General features: G+C 32.5%; 3 protein-coding genes across 3 annotated transcripts in view; 2 read left to right on the forward strand and 1 right to left on the reverse strand.

Moving 5' to 3' along the window:
- Positions 1–296: 296 nt before the first annotated feature.
- LOC139501429 (transmembrane emp24 domain-containing protein 6-like) lies at positions 297–5618 on the reverse strand. Its single transcript, XM_071290510.1, has 4 exons — positions 5358–5618; positions 4572–4689; positions 1524–1675; positions 297–760 (listed from the first exon to the last, which is right to left on the reverse strand). Exons 1-4 carry the CDS (start codon positions 5571–5573, stop codon positions 527–529), a joined length of 720 nt encoding a protein of 239 aa, XP_071146611.1. The 5' UTR covers positions 5574–5618; the 3' UTR covers positions 297–526.
- Positions 5619–10111: 4493 nt separating this feature from the next.
- On the forward strand, positions 10112–14011 carry LOC139500166 (putative uncharacterized protein DDB_G0282133). The gene is made up of 2 exons (XM_071288906.1): positions 10112–10160; positions 10632–14011. The coding sequence occupies exons 1-2, from the start codon at positions 10112–10114 to the stop codon at positions 14009–14011; spliced, it is 3429 nt and encodes a 1142-aa protein (XP_071145007.1).
- Positions 14012–16119: 2108 nt separating this feature from the next.
- Positions 16120–21853, forward strand: part of LOC139501430 (cationic amino acid transporter 2-like) — a 31483-nt gene continuing 25749 nt past the window's right edge. Inside the window, exons 1-2 of the mRNA XM_071290512.1 lie at positions 16120–16262; positions 19375–19477. The gene's annotated coding sequence lies outside the window, so the exon portion shown is untranslated. The remainder of the gene's footprint in view (positions 16263–19374; positions 19478–21853) is intronic.

Genomic DNA, 21853 nt, shown 5'->3' on the forward strand with positions numbered 1-21853 from the left:
TAATAATAGCATTACATGAAATCAAAAAAAGAATTGACAAGCTGAAAGAAAATTATTAGTTAACCCCTAGTTAATGTATGATTTGATTGTAAGTACACTGGCTTAACAGAGTGCAAGAGTATTGTTGATACTTATATTACTAGCAGAGATTGCAGAATATATATCTCGTATACGCAAAATAAACTATACTGTATCAAATAACATGTTTAACTAAATAAATCCCAACTATACAATGTGAACTATGTTTTGATAGCCACAAGCAGAGAAGATACAAAAATAAAGAATTGGAAGAAAAATTCAAATTCAACATTTTATTTACCTTCCATTTTGTACTATACTTATGTGTAAAAAATGAATATCAACATAACTTAGGAAGTTGATTTCATCTTTCTTTGATTCCTTGCACGAATATATGTTATTCTGAAATGATCCAGAAAGTATGTTTATCCAGGTTTTTTTTCAAGTGCCTTTTAAAACATGGCGAACAAATTGACCAATCTAGAGTTTTAGATTAAAATTCTTCTGTTTAAGCACGTGGTTTTGACTTCCCTGAAATATTCGGAACTCTAAAAAGTCTCCTCAAGCAGAAGACCTGAAAACCGGAAGTACAAATGACGATACATATTTGAAATATGGACCACCATTTTACATAGTCATTATTCCCTATGATGAGATAAAAGTCTTTTACTAAATTCATTCTGGTATATGCTTGGTGTATTTTCACTTCCTCTATTGAGTTCTGGACCGAAGAAACTGTCCTCTAAAAATAAAAAAAATAAAAATATAATAATTGAAGTTCCTTTTTTTCGTTATTACTAACTAAACCGCATTTGAAAAAAGAATATATTTGAGGAAGAGGAAAAGGAAAACAAACATTTTCACAAATGTATTTAGCGTAAACAAAAATGACCATTCCTCTTTGTTTGTCTCAATCTTCTATGCCGTACAACCGATTCTCGTAAAACAAACAAAGACCTCGGTGGCCGAGTTGTCTAAACAGTATATCTATACTGTATCGCTAGCCTGGCTGTCAACGCTGTAGTTGTGAGTTTGAATCAAATCTTTATTGACTAGGACTGCTAGTGTTTCTCTAAAATTCATACAAAACTACGCTGAACTTCGTTCCACACAAAAAGCATTATGTGTCATTTCATGTCAAATTTCAAAAACTTAGTACCGATAGAAGCAAATTTTTCACAAGGTTATTTGTGTCATTATTTTGTTATAATTTTGGTGTGGAGCATTTTCATTTTCTGAAGGTATAAACACAAGTATTATTTTCTATTTATTATAAAAAAAAATGCTCATCAGACAACACAACTGTGTGTCCGAACTTGTAAAAAATCAAAATAAACTTTGAAAAGCACTTAATTTGTTGTCGAAATCAACTCATCATAGATACCAGGAATGAAATTTTGTACGCAACACGCGCGTTTCGTCTACAAAAGACTCATAAGTGACGCTCGAATCAAATAAAGTCGAAGTTTAGGAACAAATACATGAAAGTAATCGTAAATACTTGCAGTAAAGTTCGAAACCGTGGAGGTGACTCCTTCTATTTCCTGGAGGTATTTATCCCAATCAGCCATTAAGTATGTCCCAAGGTAGAAATAGACCAATTTTGAGCCAAACATGGACTTGCTAGCAACGTTGTCTATACATATTGTATATATACCTGTAATATATAAACGAATCTAAATTGAAAACTACGTTCAAACCTATGATTGCGTTGGATAAAAACCGCAATTTTTATACATGTGCATGTAAAACATATTTCGTTGTAGAAGGGTCTAAATGTAGCACAAACAACATTTTCCAAAAGACCAAAAAAGTGAAGAAGCATATTTAAACAAAACACATTTGACTAACAGGTCGAACAACTGATGTTCTTGAACCCTGCTGACTGCTATTGGCGATGCCAAATAAAATTGATCACAAGATGTAACAAAATGAATGTTATATATATAAATGTAATACTAAACAGAAAACAATTAACTTGTGGCCACGATGTTATGCCACAAACATAAGGTTTTAATATTTTTTTACACCAGATCCGGATTTCGACAATAAATGTCTCTTCAGTGATGTTAGGGATCGAAACGGTATTTGGAAGGCCACATAAAATGTACCCTCAATTTTAGATAGACTTTTGAATTTTAAGAGTGAATATAGGGTGAACGGATCATATAAACCGGGGGGAAAATATGATACAACCCCAAACGAAATATATATACTTTAATTAAGAATCGAATGCTTCTTTTTGTAACTTCATTGGGGTGTAAAAGCGTTGACCGAAGTACATTTTGTATGAAGCGCTTACTAAAAATGTGCGCACGGTCAACGCTTTTACAACTCTATGAAGTTACAAAAAGAAGAATTCAATTCTAATAATTACATTTTTTTAGCAATGATCATGAAAACACGAATTTTATTACCAGTGATGTTAGGGATCGAAACGGTAACTTAACCGAAAACCCTTGCCGTTTTTGGCACAACCTTTTTGATCTTTTGGTCCTCGATGCTGTTCAACTTTGTACTCGTTTCGGCTTTCAAACTTTTGTATCTGTGCGTCACACATAGGTCTTGTGTGGACAAAATACACTTCTGGCGTATTAAAATTTTGAACTTGTTGCCTTTTGTTGGCTGTTGTTCGTGTGATTCTTTGTCAGTTGTGTTCTCCAATTTATTTATATTGTAGTCCTGTGTTGTCATTTTGATGTTATATTTCACATGGCCATAAAAGTGCGAGGTTTGGCATGCCACAAAACCAGGTTCAACCCACCATTTTTTCCTTTAAAAATGCCCTGTACCAAGTCAGGAATATGGTCATTGTTATATTATAGTTCGTTTCTGTGTGTATTACATTATAACGTTGTGTCGTTTGTTTTCTCTTATTTTTGAGTGTAAATTCACATTGCGATAAGACGTGTCACGGTACTTGTCTATCCCTAATTCATGTATTTGGTTTTGATGTTATATATATATGTTATATTTGTTATTCTCGTGGGATTTTGTCTATATGTGTTACATTTTAGTGTTATGTCGTTGTTCTCCTCTTATATTTAATGCGTTTCCCTCGGTTTTAGTTTGTTATCCCGATTTTGTTTTTTGTCCATGGATTTATGAGTTTTGAACAGCGGTATACTACTGTTGCCTTTATTTATTATTGTTTTATTTAATTCACCTGTGCACTTTATTGTGGGACCACGTGTTATCATGAATGAAAAGTTTTATTGAGCAATGCAATTGCTTACGGAATAACATGTGATGTGCAGCTAGCCAATAAGAATAAAGTATCATAATGAAACATACAACTTATGTAATTATTAGCAAATATAAACTTTTTGTAACTACAAAATGTATTTTTATTATTCTGTCTTTTAATTCTCTCGTTGTTATTATTTGTTTTTGTTGTCTTGTTTTTTTTATATAATATATCATGAAACATGTACATTCACAACGGCTGCCACTTCCTAAGTTCGTCATTATTTTTATAAGATTCGTGATGCTCATTTAGTTTTTTGTTTTTGTTATGTTTTAGTTAGTTTGTTTTTAGATATATGGTTGTGAAATCCTTTTCGGATCTTCTTATGTTCATTATTTTATCAAGGTTCGGTATTGCAAGCAAATCTAAAGAGAAAAATTAAAAAGCCTGCTTCTCATATCGATTCAAAGTCAGGATCTGTCTTGTTTTATATTTTCGATCATTGTTGTAGTATAAATCCGAGCATTGTTGTACTCTATTTACTTTTGTTATACATTAAGCCATATTGATATCCTCTTAATAACTTGCCATACGTTATGAGTTTATGTCATTGTTGAAGGCCAAATCGTGACCTGTGACTGTTCACATCTTTTTTCTTTGTTAATTAATAGTTGTCTCATATATAAATATCGCATCTCCGTATTTTTTAATCAATAATAAGCCTCCTCGTGGTGTTTTTGATTATGTGATTACCTGTCAGTTTTATACATGTTATAATAATTTAATTTTGGATGTAACGCGTCTTCTGATTGGCTGACGTTATTTTGTTATCAGCCAATAGACATAATTTAGTCATGTGACCGTGACGTCATTTACGTTTTTTCATGGTTTTCTACGGTTTGAAATGGAATGTAGAATTAAATTATAAGAAATGACTGTAATATTTTTTCTGTTTATTCGAAATAACATAAAAAATGTTGTGCACATTGTTAAATAACCCGCTACGCGCGTTATTCACTGTGCACCAAATTTTTTATGTTATTCCTTCATAGACAGAAAAAATATTACAGTCATTCCTTAAGTAGTAATTTGATTACTAGACCAAATATTTCATGATTATTTGATCATTAGATAATCTAAGACTGTATTAATATTATTGAATACCCTGTTAATATAATGATTATTTGATGATCTTGGCCAAAAAAATGTGATTATGTGATTACATCCCACTGAGGGCCTCAATACTGCTGTCGAGAAATTACAAACAGTATCTTAAAACAAATTTATTCGTTGCACGTGTGTCTCAGTGGCGCATACACGGTAAGCTTCATAAAAACACAATTAAATAATTTAAAAAGTTATTTACCTTCAACACTTAAAACTTTTTCAAATAAACCCTGCGATACGGAATACTTGGAGTCCAGAATATTCCTGTTGGGGTTCCATATTAACACATCAACTAGTCTATCTGATCCGCGTAGTACCTGTTCAAAGAACAATAAGTAACTTCAGATTAATTACTTTATATTCAGAAAAAAATCTCCTTTCTATACTTGAATGTGTCCTTCATAACTTTTCAAGCTATTGTTTAGATGTGAATTAATGAAAAGTAGATTATATTCGTGAAACTTTGCATTACATGTACGTGAAATTCACCGGATTCATTCAACTCCGCTGTGTATTTCTGTAACTTTCGTATTTGATACGTGAAATTTACCCGAATTACAATTGCGTCTTATATTTTAGTGTTCAGTAAAAATACACAGCTAGATGTATTTGTAATGTAAAATTGCTTATATAAAATAATTTGTTTTCAAATAAAAACGAAATATTATGATAAATATATTTATATTTTGTGTAATTACATATAAAATACGATTTGACATTAAGTAAATTCTCTCACTTTGCTAAGTTGTTGCAGTTGAAGTACGATTTATATTCGGATACCAATATGAAATTAGCAAAATAAGAGTCGTTTTTAAACATGAGTACAATTGTATATATTCTGCAGTAGTTCCAATGTGAATTAAATATGCGAACAGTATTTGTATAAGTGTACTCTATGCCGCATGAAACTTTTAAAATAGCGTACGTACGCACGCTTCAAAGGACATAACTATCAACTAACGTATCGTTATCTACCATGATTTACCTCAAATGATAGATGCAAAGTCGCTCCACTGGCAATTTTTTGATAAAAACATTGTTCTCGTCCGGAATAAACTTCTATTTTAAATTCGTACGTAACTCCTGGCAATCCGTCGAAATCGAAATCATCATTTTGTTTGTCTAAAATCTGTTCGGCATCCAAACACACAAGCAACAAGAAAATCAAATAAACAAATAGGACACAATAGATAGGACCCATATTGTACACGTATCATTCGTGTATTTAGTTAGCCTAAAGATAATAATTTATACAACTAAAATCAATATATGACATTTGTAAAAATTCACATGGAGATATTATAAGCTTAATTTACGACAATTACTCGCATTAGCCCATAGCTGCTGTACTGATATGTTCGTCGGAAATTTAATTCACTAAAATTTATTGTATATTCCATTCTTCAACAGTTAATACTTAAAACCGCTGCGATACTTGCTCTATAAAAAAAAACCTGGATTTCACTTCTTCATGTTTTCGATTCTTATTACAGACATTAATAATCAAATGACCAAACCCGATGGTAAATAATACATTAAATAACCTAACGTAAAACTTCTTTGAAAAAAATATGTAAAAAGCGCGGATTTGTGGTTATTATTTTCTGTGTGATAAAAATCCAGATGAACATATTTTTACAACCGGTCAAATTTTGGGGTCTTATCAGTTTGAAGAGATTCAACAACTTTTTCATCAGTACTTATTCACTCTTTGTTTACAAATTATTAGCACTCATACATTTTTAATAATAAACCCCAAATCCAATCCAACTGTTCAAGGTGTGGGCCTTAATCTAGACAATCTAGAAAGTCGCCATGTTTCAATATTAACTTAACGTATCTTGTATTTACACGACATTTGACCTCTCTCCGATAAACCAAGTTTATTTGATCTTTGACGCAATAATGTTAGATAATAAAGGATACAGTTGCACTACATACATCACAAGAACGTGTCGGATCAGTAACAAGTTAAATCAATCATGATTCAATGGTTTGCATTATAAATCAAAGCATATTTAGCAGCTAAAAAATAAAGCATACATATGTCCAGTATAACATAATATTTAAAGTGCAAATGCAGATCATCAGTTCTTTAAGAAGTTGAATAAAGTTTATTTTTCAATTTAGTGATCGATAAAATTAATGTGAATGTAATTTAATTTTTCATGAAAATGGATGAGACACATATTTTGAAAACCACATTAAACTTCAATTTTCCTGCATCAGATACGCATTTCAACAATAAACATCTCTTCACTGATGCTCGAAAAAAACAAAATAAAATATTATACATGTAGTAATGTTGAAAAGCTGATATAATCGGAACAGATAAAAATATTTTTAACTTGTGAAGTAAGATATTTTACATGTTTTCACAAAACAAGTATTAATTTTGATTCAGTTGATGTACTTATTTCAGTCGCATCTAACATTTACAAAAATGAGGGATCTAGGAGTTCAACCGTGATCATGATATATACTAATTTTTAATGGGTCCCACGTGTGACCGAGAATAGAAACAGTCCCTTCTGACCGGCAGTAAAACCCCTTGCAAAAGTTTGATGCCCGTTTGATTGTGCCGGATGGTAAAATATGTAGCCATGTCTGGACAGAATAGTTTCGTAAGATCAAATTAGCTATCGTCTGTCGTCCGGCGTCCACCGTCATCCGTTAGCTTTAACAATAACAACTCGTCTAAAACTACTCCGGCAAATTTAACCAGATCACCAACCGCCTTGTACATTCTTTAGAAAAACAAAAAAATAAAACAAAATATGAATACAAAGAGATGTGGAGGAAAACGTGCAAAAGACGGCAAACACACATCACAAATATCAAAACAGCACTTGTAACTGAATCCTTTATTTATTATTATTGGTACATGTACATTACTGGTATATTTTTTTCTGCAGATGCACATTTCGACAATAAATGCCTCTTCAGTGATGCTCAATGCCAAAATATTGGAAAATCAAAAGATTATTAAAAAGATAAAGAGCTTTAATACAAAAAAGTAAAAAAAAAAAAAAAAAGTATATCCAACGCAAGGTGAAGATTCAGAGCTTGGCATGAGGAAGATGCATTCCTGAATTTAAATTAAGTTCTAACACTTTGTAACAGGAAAATAAATGATAAAATTCGTCTTTTCTTTTCTAGCCAGTATATACAGAAATGCTAGCTTAACTCGGCTGGTGATACTCTCGGGGACTAATGGTCCACCAGTAGAAAATATGGCAAAATGAGTACTTAGTCTATGATTGACCTTTTCGTACGGTGTTTTTCTGTTCGGTGGAAATGTTGAGAGTAAACCCCCCTCCCCCCAAAAAAAACAAAAACAAAACAAAAAAACTTAAAAATGAATAACCAAACAAACAAACAAAAACCTGGGTATTTCATCAGTCCTATTAAGTTTTATTCTATGGGATTTTTAAGGTTGATTATAGAAACGAATACTCTAGTTCAATGAAAATTACCCTTATAAATTTCATTGTTCGAAACGTTTTTTATCCAGAACGTGTAGGTTACACGTTCTAAGTTACTAACCCAAAATACTTGAAAGCAACAAATGTATAAATACGTAAAAACATTTGAAATTTCAAGGTTATGAATTTGTTTAATCCTGCAGGATGCCTCAATAAAGTTTAATTAATTACATAAAATGCATCGTTTTACACTTTTAATTTAATTTAAGACTTTTCAATCATCGTAAAGTATGTTGTTAAGCTTTGTAAAACAATGTTTTGCACAATTTAAAAAAAAATTAAATTGATCATAATTAATTTAAATGTCTCTACGTGCAATATGAATGCCCGACCCACCACTATAAAGGACAATTCATAGACTACTGGTCAGCATACCATCATAGAATCATGAAGGGGTTAGTCCTTGGAATTGTCATAGTACTGTTTGTCCAAGGTAAGATTAATACTGTTTTTTTTCATTATTCTACTATATATTTGAATTGTTTATTCATTGTGTTTGTTGCTTAACGTCCAGTAGCAAATATATCAGCCATGTTCAACCGAGAACAAATTAACAATGTATACAACAGGTAAATAAGTGCTGTAGTAGATGCCGTCTGGGATGATGGTCGGAAAACATGGACTAACGATCGAAAATAAAGGCATATTTGATAGGGACAGAAATAAAACTTGAATTTACTTTGCGACTAAAACTCTTCATTAAAGCTCATTTTTGTTACATGGATATAAGAAGATGTGGTATGAGTGTTAATCAGACAGCTCTCCGGGTGTCTTTGCGTCCTTGCAGTCAATTCAGTACTATTCAGTAGCTTTCAGTTAATCAAGTGTGATATCGATGTTGAAATGTACAGGTAAATAACAACAACTGCAAAGTCTGAACATAGAATGGAAGGATCTTAGTTGACTGCAAGCGAATAGTCTGAACAATACCGAATTTTCCGCAGTAGATAAGTCTAAAATAAGTCGGTAAGACTTAAAATGACTTACTAATCTTATATTCAGTCTATTAAGAACTGTTCAGATCAAATAACTGTTATAGATATAAACTGGTTTACTTTTGAATTGATGAGAGATAAATTGCCCGTTTATCAATAATTATCATAAACACAAAATTCTCCTTTCTTTAGTACGATGTTGTTCTCTGTAATCGAAAACAGAGGTACTTTCATGGCGTTTAATACTGTTTGCATTAAAAAAAAAAAAAACCACAAGAAGTAGTATGATTGTCAATGAGACAACAATCCACCAGTCTTCAACGATTAGTACTACATATACAGTTCAGTAAGCTTTTTAGTGGTTAAAGTCTTAAAAAGGTCAGACAATGTTAAAACTAAAAAGATTGTTAAAATGATTCGTTTTTGCATTGGTATGTTATTTCTCATTAAATGTGAGTTTGCATAAACTATGATGCTTGCTTTAATAACGTTTTCTTAGATATAATATATTTTTTTGATAATTATTGTCAATTATTTTACCAATAAACCGGAAAAATAATTGAAAGAACAGACTTGGAATTACCAATTAGATGGGGTTCGAAGATTTATCGAAAAATCAGAATAACGAAAATTATGTCTGTTATTCAATATACATGTATATAAGGTCACAAGTGTTCAAAACCAAATTAAAGATTTATTTTTTTCTATCCAGACGTGTACTCGTCAAACAAAACATTTACTTTTTGTTCTTTTGTAATCATACTATTGACACGAGTTTTCGGGAACGGCAATTTAACTTTTAGAGCGTTGTGAGGATATGATTGTTTTCATTTGAAATTATTTTTCATACCACACAAGCATCACATTATTTATTTGTTTGCCTCGAACTGTTGTTTAAGAATTAACATTTTATTTATTGGCAAAAACTATAATTGACGTTTTTTCCCTTTCTCGATTAAAATATGTTTTCTTCTAGGTTTGAAATCAGAACATTTTTTTGGCAATACAAATCATAATCATTTCTTATCTCTTTTAGAGTTAAGGTGGTACCTAACACTTTCACTAAAATTAATTTGGCTCGTTTAATTTTGATAAAATTTGGACAAAGTATTTACTTTGACCCTTTAACAAAAATATAAAAATTTTGAAAATTTTGAACCAATTGTTTTGTCAGAAAATTTACACTGGTTATATAGCAGTGTGACAAATACTAATTTTGATCATTGAGAAGCTTAATATTCCCTGAACAACGCAACGTAATCAAAACGTTTAGCTGATTTTACAGAGTTATCTCCATGTAGTGTAAGGTACCACCTTAAATGGGCATTCCCTTACCATTACCATTAGTCTTACAATGTGTCGACTATGGTAAAAGCAAACTGTGTGATTCTGGAATACAAATATAAAAACAGAATTACTTATTTTCAAAGTAACAAAATTGCACACTTTTTGTGAGAATAGAAAACCAAGTTCAAATTATATTATCTTAATATATAAGTCGAAATTCAATTCCTCCCATATAACAAGAAATTCGGACACACCCTTTCTAACGTGAAACGTAAGGTACATTATAGTTTTGTTGAATTACAATTTCAAAATATCGAAAATGACGTACTTATTTTTTTTTTATGTTTGAAAATATTGGTTTCAAGATTTTGATAAATTGAATAATAAAAAAATCCTCCATCCAGTAGTTACATAGGTTTGCTTTGAATTGTCATTTTTTTAATTAAGTTTATGTAGACACTTGAATTATCAAGCATATTAAAAAAAACATTAGCCAGCTGATGATGAATGCACTCATTGTCATATGATTTTTTCACTATTTTTTTTTTTAAGGTATTACATCTTTAGACAAGCAAACCAGTAAAACCTTCAACAAACAATCTAGGGGAAATATCAAGTTTAGGGCCACAGGATATGAAGATGTCATAAAAAATCATAAACTTCTAGCATCCAGCAAACGCGGTTCCAAAAAAGACCGATACAAGCCCACTGGATATGATGATTATAAGGTCCAAACTAAATATTACCAGCCCATATCATTGAGTATTACCGGATCTAAAGGTCCAAACAAAATTGGGTATGATAGCTACGAGACGAATAAGTATGGGACTAACCAGCAAGGATATGATAACTTAAATTATGTATATGATGACTCTAGCAGTAAAGGATATGAGACCTACAGACCAATATATGAGGGTTCTAACAATATCAAATATGGAAGAGACAACCAAGGATACGATGTTTCCAATAAGATAAGATACGATACCTACCCTTCAAAACATATCAGTTCTAGCAAGATCGCTTATGGTAGCAACAATCAGGAATATGATGTTTCAAGTCAGAAGGAGTATGATACCTACCCATCATCATATGTCAGTTCAAGTAAGATCGCATATGGAAGCAATAATCAAGGATATGATGTTTCCAGTAAGAAAGGAAATGATACCTTTACCATACCATATGACAGTTCTAGCAAGATTGCATATGGTAGCAGCAATAAGGAATATGATGTTCCTCTTAAGAAAGGGTATGCTACCTTCCCTCCATCATATGTTAGTTCAAGCAAGATCGCATATGGAAGCAATAATCAAGGATATGATGATTCCAGTAAGAAAGGACATGATACCTTTACTAAAACATATGACAGTTCTAACAAGATCGCTTATGATAACAACAATCAGGGATATGATGATTCTAATAAGAAAGGATATGGTACCTACCCTGCGAGTTATGATAATCCCATAAACAACCAGAAATATGATGCTTCTAGTAATAAAGATTATGCCACATATCCTACACAATATTACAGTCAGAAGGGATATGACACCTTGAGTAAGGGATACGATAGTTCTAGCAAGATGCCATATGTGAGCAACAATCAGGGATACGATGTTTCCAGTCAAAAGGGATACGACAGGCCTAGCAAGATCACATATGAAAGCAACAATCAGGGATATGAGGTTTCCAGTCAGAAGGGATACGACAGGCCTACCAAGATCGCATATGAAAGCAACAATCAGGGATATGAGGTTTCCAGTCAGAAGGGATATGACAGGCCTGTCAAAATCGCATATGAAAGCAAAAATCAGGGATATGACAGGCCTAGCAAGATCGCATATGAAAGCAACAAACAGGGATATGATGTTTCCAGTCAGAAGGGATATGACAGGCCTAGCAAGATCGCATATGAAAGCAATAAACAGAGATATGAGGTTTCCAGTCAGAAGGGATACGACATGCCTACCAAGATCGCATATGAAAGCAACAATCAGGGATATGAGGCTTCCAGTCAGAGGGGATATGACAGGCCTATCAAAATCGCATATGAAAGCAAAAATCAGGGATATGATGTTTCAAGTCAGAAGGGATATGACAGGCCTAGCAAGATCGCATATGAAAGCAACAAACAGGAATATGATGTTTCCAGTCAGAAGGGATATGACAGGCCTAGCAAGATCGCATATGGAAGCAACTATCAGGGATATGATGTTTCCAGTCAGAAAAAATATGACACATCCCCTATACAATATGACAGTTCTAGCAGGATAGTATATGTGAACAGCAATCCGGGATATGATAAATCGAGTCAGAAGGGGTATGGTACATACCCTTTGAGCTTTGATAATTCTAGAAACACCCAGAAATATGATGTTTCCAGTAATAAAGGATATGACACACACTCTAAACAATATGACAGTCAGAAGGGATATGTCAGTTCTAGCAAGAAAGTATATGCGGGCAACAATCAGGGATATGATGCTTCCAGTAAGAAGGTATATGTTGATTCCAGTCTAGAGGGATATGACACCTTAAGTCAGGGATATCCCAGTTCTAACAAGAACGCATATGGAAGCAACAATCCGGGATATGACACGTCTAGTAAGAAAGTGTATGATACCTCAATTCAAAAGTATGCCGGTTCTAGTAATAACCAGGGGTACGATATCATGTTTGGATACGACGGGTCTAGCAAGAACACACATGAAAGCAATAGTAAAGGATATGATGTTTCCAGTAAAGGATACGATGTTTCCAGTAAAGGATACGATGTTTCCAGTAAAGGGTATGATGTTTCCAGTAAAGTGTATGATAAAAACAACCAGGGATATGACGCATCTAGCAATAACGCATATGGAAGCAATACGCAGGGATATGATGACGAATTTGTCCGATATGACTCTAGCCAAAAACCATTTGGAAGCAACAAACAGGGATATGCTGTATCAAGTAAGAAAGGGATTGATAAATCCAGCAAAGGATACGTCAGCTCTAGCAAAAACAAACCATCAGAATACAAAGTTTCCGGTAAAAAAGGATATGTCAGCTCTAGCAAAAACAAACCAACAGGATATGAAGTTTCAAGTAAAAAAGGATATGTCAGCTCTAGCAAAAACAAACCAACAGGATACGAAGTTTCAAGTAAAAAGGGATATGTCAGCTCTAGCAAAAACAAACCATCAAGATACGAAGTTTCCAGTAAGAAAGGATATGATCCAGTCAATCAAGGATACAAAAGTACTAGCAATAACGAATACAACAGTTACAATCAAAAAGTGTATGAAAGCAAACCTAAGGGAAATGATGATTCCCCTAATAAAGGATACGAAAGTTACGGCCTCGAATATACAAGGCCCAGTTCACAAGTATATGATACCTATAACCCGAGCTATAAGGGCTCTAGTCAGGTCGATTATGACAGCTACAGGCAGGGAGATGATGCTTCCAACAATAAGGGATATATAAGCTTCAGTCAAGGATATGACAGCTCAAATAAAAAAAGACATGACGAATATAGCATTGTCAAAGACAGTTACACAGGTAAAAATCAAAACACTTATGGTACGTCTGGAAAAAACGATAATTTGGATTTCGGACTAAACAGTTATGCTATTTATGACATGCGCAGTATTGATAATCAGATCCAAAGCAGTTATGGTAAATACAGCAAAAACAGTTATAACAGGGACAGTGAAAATATCCGGTTTCAAGCTACAGGGTACGATACTTATGATAGTTATCTGAACAATGGCTATAATAGCTATGGTACCGGTGGAAACGATAAGTATGGGAAAGAAAGTCCGAGGAGATTAGATAGCCGTGATGGCGAATATGACGTCAAACATAATGGAAGCCGTGATAATAGAAATATACGATATAGGCCGATTTCGAGAGGTGCTGAAAGGAAACGAGGATCAAGTAGCAAAAGCTATTAGGACTGCGTGTACTAGTTTGAGTTAATAAATGGCAAATGTGTGTATACACGTGTAAATAAACTATGCAAACTAATTTTGAAACGTATCGACATGAGTATTTCATTTCGCAAGTGTGGTCTAATCAAAACATACAAATCCGTGAAAAATCATACATTGTTTGTTATTTATTGGCATATATACCTAATATAGAAATAAGTAGAACAATTGGCAATAGGACAACTTTCCCTCAAAGACCAAATGACGTAGACGTTAGCAAATATAAGGCTAGCAACCGTACGGTCTTCAACAATGACCAAACCCCATATCGCATATATAGCAAGCAATAAAGACCCCGAAATGACAAATATTAAACAATTCTAACGAGAAAGCTAACGACCTCGTTTATGAACAAATACAAACATGATACACAGCAACAAACTACAACCACTGAAATACAGGACCCTGACTTGGGACAAACACCTTTAGAATGTGGTGGTGTTTATACCCAATTGCTCATTGTCAAGTAACAAGGAATCAAAAACCATGGCAGTTACAACAACAAAAGTAAAATTCAACAGTTTTTGGTTTCCGACTTGTGGCTCAACACAAAACATTGAAATTTTAACCGTATGAACTGTTAAACTACAGTTCATAAAATAAAAGAGAGGTTCCATACGAAAAAAAAATATAAGTCAAACTCAAAACAACATTATGTTCTCTCAGCAAAACATTATTCAGAGGAGAGTATTTTTGTTAATTGACTGTTAACAAACTGAGGTACTGCAGATATTTCATCTTGTAAAAAAATTTAGTTATCCCTTTTGATAAAATGGTGCCATGTGATGCGATATTTGAGCTTGGTATGGTAACCTTTATCCATAAATATCTATGAAACAGTGAAACCAGTAGGAGACTATGGAGAACATTTGTCTGTGTTGCATTGTCGCTTGTTTTTTGTTCACTTCAGTGTTTCGTTATTTTCGTCTTAAAGTTGATGTGTTTTCCTCGGTTTTAGTCTGTAACCCGGATTTGTTTTTTGTGTCAATCGATATTTGATCTTCGAACAGCGGTATACTACTGTTGCCTTTATTGACAAGTCGATGTCTTATAATAGACAAAACGTGAATATTCATATCGAATATAAATGTTTGCGCAATTCCAGCCTTTATTCATATTTATGCACAGCGTAGACAAAATTTATAACTTTTCGATATCAAATGAGAATGAAAAATATTGAATAAACATAAAAAAAGTGCTTTAAACGTAAAAAAAATAATACCATTATAAAAAAAGAAGATGTGGTATGGTCGCCAATGAGACAACTCTCCACTAGAGCACAAATGACACAGAAATTTAAACAACTATAGGTCACAAAGTATGCTTTATTAAACTTGAAATAAAAGATTGAATCCCACCACGTCGTCCATTTAGTACATGCACTAGTCTATAGTATAAATGGTAGTAAAAGTGAAAGGTTCAAGATCATGTATGCATTATAAACCATTGAAATAAGAATGAAAATACAGTAAAACCTGGCTAAACAGAATCCTGCATAAACCGAAACCTGTGTAAACCAAACATATTATTAATCACCATCATATCAATGTTGTTGTTGCTGTGATATTTGTTTGTTTCTTTCTTTCTTTGTGAACATGATAAAACCGAACATCTGCCAAAACCGAAAAACATTAGTTGTCTCGAAGAGGAACTGTTTACACAGGTTTCATTGTAATTCATTTTGTAATATTGGTTTTTAGTGGTTTTTAGTTTAGTGGTAGTCGTCGGTTTATGTCTGTTTTATTTGTTTTTCGTAAATTGTTTTGTTATAATATAGAACGTCAGTTTTGCGCCACAACTTTTTGGGATTTGGTTTTCAGAACTGAGAATTATGACAAAAAGAGCCTATTTAAAGTTTTAAAAAACCTTAAGAATAGAGAATAATTTGGTGCAAAAGTATATATAATAAGAACATATAGGTAATATATATACAATACTGATAACAGAAATGAACGTCTACAGAATAATCTAACAAATTATATAATTATAGATAAACTGTAAATATCTAAAAATCTAACCTAAAAAAAACTTGTTACGAATTAACACGGTGATCAAGCATGCGCCGACAAATTATCAACATGCTGATTTTTTTCGTATACACGGAAGAAGAAGAGGAAACAGGAAATTATTGCAGATATATGTGTGGAAAGTTAAAAGTTGATTTTCATTAATTTTTCCAAGTTCCTGCATAATCTATGACTTAGTTTTCATATAAGTAAGATTCAATATATGTATATTAATAAATATGTGCGGTATATGGTTGCCAATACCCTCAAAGGAAGTCAAGGTCGTTAAAACCTACCCTTGTCGTTTGGTTGCCAATAAGACAACCATCCATCATTGAAATCAAAAGGGAGAATGTAAACAAACAACAGGTATAGGACGGGGCTGAATGATGAGCAAAAAACTCATTCAATATGGTCATCTTTTATAATAAAAAAAAAACGTAAATTGGACAGCTGTATAGCTAATTTTAGCGAATAAAATTTAAATAAAAACATTTTGACAGAGGAAATGCCTGTATTCTTACCTTTTTTGTTGAATTCCAAATATTATTCATATTTCAAAATTGATTTTATTTACATTTACACCCGAACCTCTCTGGTATAATAGATTTATATTGATCGATACGGTGTATTTATGAATGAACAAGCTTAAGTATGCAATAGCCAGCTGTAAAAAACAGACATAAGATAGGAAAGTGACAATAAAAAATATGTGTTAACGACATACAGACCATGTAACAAAAGGGGACAAAAGGCATAAAAAAGACGACGACGACCACGAAAAGACAAACATTAGTCCTCAAGACACAACATAGAAAACTATAAGGACTGAGCGTCTCAAAACTCACACACACAAAACCAGCAGATTCATTGGTGGTGGTTTTAAAACAATCAATGTGTGGTCCAATTATGCTTAAAAAGATTTGTAAATTACTGTTGTTCAGATGAAAATAAAAGACAGAAGTTGTTTACAGATATTAAAGTCTTGCTATTCCATTTTGAATATATAGACTTAGTGTAAAAAACGTAGGGATTGAATGAACTTCAAACGTAGCGATACTGGTTGCGAGAACTTGGAAAATGACAATGGGAAGAATGAATATATGAAACTTAAAGACATACCTAAGGCTTCTAGTTTCAGTAGTATTTTTAGTGTCAACTTCAACGAGTTCACTGCAGTATACCAGATCAAAGACATAATATTAAGATGATGAAATATCTAGTGGACGGACATCCTCTTCATGACTGTGAAATTAAATGAAAACTTCTGGTTAGATGCAAGCTCTAACTGAAATGTGGGTTTTTGAGCTAACCGGCAACATATCAGTCATTTCAAAATAAAGTACAATTCAGAATCGATACTTTAAAAAAAAAAAAAATTCTTACAACTTGTCCTTCCTGTTTCTTTTTTTTTAAATGCCAGCAAACGTGATAAGAAAAAAAAACTATCAAATCAAAAGTATGGATCACACAAGTCATGTATCATGAAAAGTGTAGATTTATCATTTTTGTAGATTAAACGCTTAAAAAAAAATATGCCGAGAATGTGGCAGCGCAAATCTGCTGGGTATGTCCCTTTTCAATGATATGAATGAAAACTTAGCCAAAAGTTCAGTTACATATATTGTCATGAACATGTAGTTAAAGTACTTGGCAAGACGTGTTTTTTTGTATCTTTGAAAAGTTTTGTAGGAATTCTGCTTCATAGAAATACAAAACAAGTCGGCCATTAGGGATGACCAATAAGTACTCATAAGTGAGATTATAAAACATCAAAGGGTTGAGAAAAATAAAATTCGATACATTATAAACCTATAATACAAGCTCTGTATATATATGTATAGCCTTTTACCAATGAAAAAATAATAGGCGTATACAATTCATGTAAGCGATTAAAGACATGCAAATAAAATTAAAAACCAATTGTTCTCTGTCTTTCCACATCAAAGCTATTGAAAAGAATCTAGTTCCAGTTTACTTTTAATGTAAAAATTGGCATTCAATCATAAGTTTCCTTATACTGATAGGATAAATAAATTGTTTCTATATATTTTTGAATGAAATAAGGGAGATATGATAGCTTCTTTCACACCTATTTCAAAAATATATAGTTTCTATATACTTTTGTGTGTAGAACGGGAGATAATTTGCCACTTCCGGTTTATCGAAAGTCATTTCTAGTCTTAAGTGATAAGTTTATGTATCTCATGATATTACAAAATATATATGGATTCTGAGTACTTTTATATGAATAAAGTCCAATAGTGGGTACTTCCGGTTTTCTCAAGGTCACTTTCGGTTGTCATTTTCAAGGTCATATGTCACCTTACCTTTTGTAAAAGGTCATATGGCTTTTTAATGAACCAAGTTGAAGTTATATTCAAATAACCTTATTTAAAGACATTTCAGGGGCATTAACTCCTATAAGATGCCATTAAATTGTATCAGACTAAATGTAAAATATCCTTATAAATAACAATAAAGCAAACATTTTGCACTTGTTCTTTTATATGTACATATTTCAAAGTGTTGGAGAAAATGCAAAAACAAACAAAAGTCACAATTTAGAACCTGACCTTGACTTTTGACCTTGACCTCATTAAATTAGGACCTAGGGACCTCAAATAAGAAGATACCAGGGTTACACGGTTAACGGTTTATGATTTGAAAAAAAAACATAACAACAAATTTATTTGATAAAGGGTAGATAGCTCATATAAAATTTCATGGAATCACTTCAATCAAAGTTAGTCAAAAATTCCTGAGGATGTATCGAACAATTTGTTAAAAGACTTTTGTTGATAACTTTTTTGTAACGAAGGAGATGCACACATTTGATAAACAGTGAATAGGGAGATAACTCTTACAAAGAAAATTGTCCGTCTTAGCAGGGTCAAATTTAAAAGCGCATAAACTGTACATCATGAACTAAGTAAAGGAGAAAAGTATATAGATTTTTTCTTTCAAATAATTATAACAGATATAGGTTTTTATAATGTTTTAATTTACGAATACAGGTTTGGTATTAAAATGTTAAAATAAAACTGTTCTATCTCTATCATAATAGTAGTTTCCTCAAATATAAATACCTTCATCAAAATGGGTATCGAACGGAGGAACTGGCGTACTTCTGTTTAATAAACAAAAACAACCGGAAGTAAGGTTGTTGTCGTGATTTTTCTTCCCAACTCGTCCAAAGTGCAATATTGTTGTGTGATTTTACTTTATTCACGTGCTTTAGATAGATGACAACACAATTTACTATCAAGAGAGATAAACAGAAATTATTTTTTTAAGTTTCTTCGTCTAATCTTTTACTAGGTTTAACGAGTGTTGACAAGTATAACTCCATCTGTCAACTCAGTAACACGGATGTTAGTACACAAACACAACATTTCCAAGAAAAAGTAGTTGCAAGAACCAGGTAAAACACAACTGATTGTGATTATCATAACAAATTTTATTAGTTTAAAATATTGTATGCTTTGTCATTATACTATAACAATTAACCCACTTGATCCACGATCGGCAGGATATAGAATCCTCTCAGGTGGGTCAGGAACATATATATTGACATATACTGTTCCAGGGTGGGTAAATCATTGTTAAAACCGGCTGTAAACAGATAAACTTACTAATATTCTCTATGTACCGTTTGAGTACTAGCTAGGGATATCAGGTTGTTCCAGCCCTAGCTGCGTAACTGTAGCTCTTATAAGGTCCTTATGTTATTTTTTGACTATTTGCGGAAGTCAGCAAAATAAAAAATAAATAAAAAAGACTATAAGAGTTACGGTTCCACAGCTATTCCAGTCCCAAACCAATCTGGCCAAAAGTTAATCTGGTTACATGCCAATACATCAATAGTCTGACCGAGAGTATACTCACTGAGCCTGTAATTCAGTGGTTGTCGTTCGTTTATGTCAAACTATGTGTTTATACATATATTTGTTTATGAATTAATTTTTATGCCCCATTTATGGGCATTATGTTTTATGGTCTGTGTGTCCGTCGGTATGTCGGTCCATCCGTCTGTTCGTCTGTCTGTCCTGCTTCAGGTTAAAGTTTTTGGTCGAGGTAGTTTTTGTTGAAGTTGAAGTCCAATCTTGAAACTTGAAACTTATTAAACATGTTCCCTATGATATGATATTTCTAATTTTAATGACAAATTAGAGATTTTATCCCACTTTCACCGTCCACTGAACATAGAAAATGATAGTCATGATAGTGTGGAAATGGCATCCATGTTCTTGGGACACATGCTTGTTTGTTACTTGTATATAAATTAGATAGAAAAATGAATTGTTTATATTGTTATTTTTTTGCCTATTATACATACATGTAGCTGACTATGCAGTATGGGCTTTGCTCATTGTTGAAGGCCGTATGGTGACCTATAGTTGTTCATTTCTGTGTCATTGTGGTCTCTTGTAGAGAGTTTTAAATTTCTAATTGGCAATCAAATCACATCTTCTTTTTTATATTATGACAAAATCATGTACTTTTTTTTAAAGTAACAAAAAAGACAGTAAACTTAACATGCTTAACAGAACTCACTGATATATCATGACGTATTGATTGACCAATCATTAAATATCAAAGCGTATTATACAGTAACATCAACTTGTAATTTTAAAAACAAACATAATTTGAGAATTAAAAGCATTTCACAGATATTATAAACAACATCCCTAAAGACAAATGATAAAAAAGTTATGATGTGACAAGTACTATAGTAGTTATAATCCATTAATATTTACAAATTTTTAGTCCAGAACACTTTTCTTGTTTAACCAAATCCTTTATCAATCCCATTTTACTGGTTTAACAAAAAAATGACAACAAGGCGTGAAAGCAGTTGTCACAGCCAAAAGAGAAAAAGTGCTCTTGATTTCAAATGGGGATAACAAATGTATGTTCATGACTTCATGATGTTTGTAAAAGTGATGTCAAAAGACTGAAATATATGTCTTCAAATAATGTATGTAAGACATATTACCATAACCATGATAATACCTGAATTAACTGATATAGAGTCAAGGTTTTTATGCCCCACCTACGATCCACCTACGATAGTAGAGGGGCATTATGTTTTCTGGTCTGTGCCTCCGTTCGTGCGTTCGTTCGTCCGTCCCTTCGTCCGTGCGTCCGTTCGTTTCGGGTTAAAGTTTTTGGTCAAGGTAGTTTTTGAAAAAGTTGAAGTCCAATCAACTTGAAACTTAGTAAAATTGTTCCCCATGATATGAATCCTTTCTAATTTTAATGCCAAATTATAGTTTAAACCCCAATTTCACGGTCCACTGAACATAGAAAATGATAGTGCGAGTGGGGCATCAGTGTACTATGGACACATTCTTGTTATTTAATATATTGCATTCAACTCTGAAGATTCAAGAGTCAGAGTTGACAGAATGACACAATTTTTTTTTTGTGAAAAGTTTAGATTTATATTGAAGGACTATTAAAGTCAGAGCATCATAACTATGCCCCTTTACAAACGACTTGACTACAGGCCTGTAAATTTTATATTTCATACCTAAGGAAATCACTTGAACTTTAGTTATCTGTTTTTGTTCAATGAAGATGAAAAAAGTACAAAAATGTTTATGGTTAGATAAGAAAATAATTAAGTTGAATTTCATGTATGTATGTAACATTTATTACCTTATCATAATTAGTTTATGATAGTTTTATATCAGCAAAGTACAAACCTTGCTTTTAATTGAGTACTGACTAATTCATTCTTCACTTGAGAGACACACATAATTGATTTACAATTTATGGATACATTTGTATATTG

The sequence above is a fragment of the Mytilus edulis genome, chromosome 13, assembly GCF_963676685.1.
Source record: "Mytilus edulis chromosome 13, xbMytEdul2.2, whole genome shotgun sequence".
Taxonomy (NCBI): domain Eukaryota; kingdom Metazoa; phylum Mollusca; class Bivalvia; order Mytilida; family Mytilidae; genus Mytilus; species Mytilus edulis.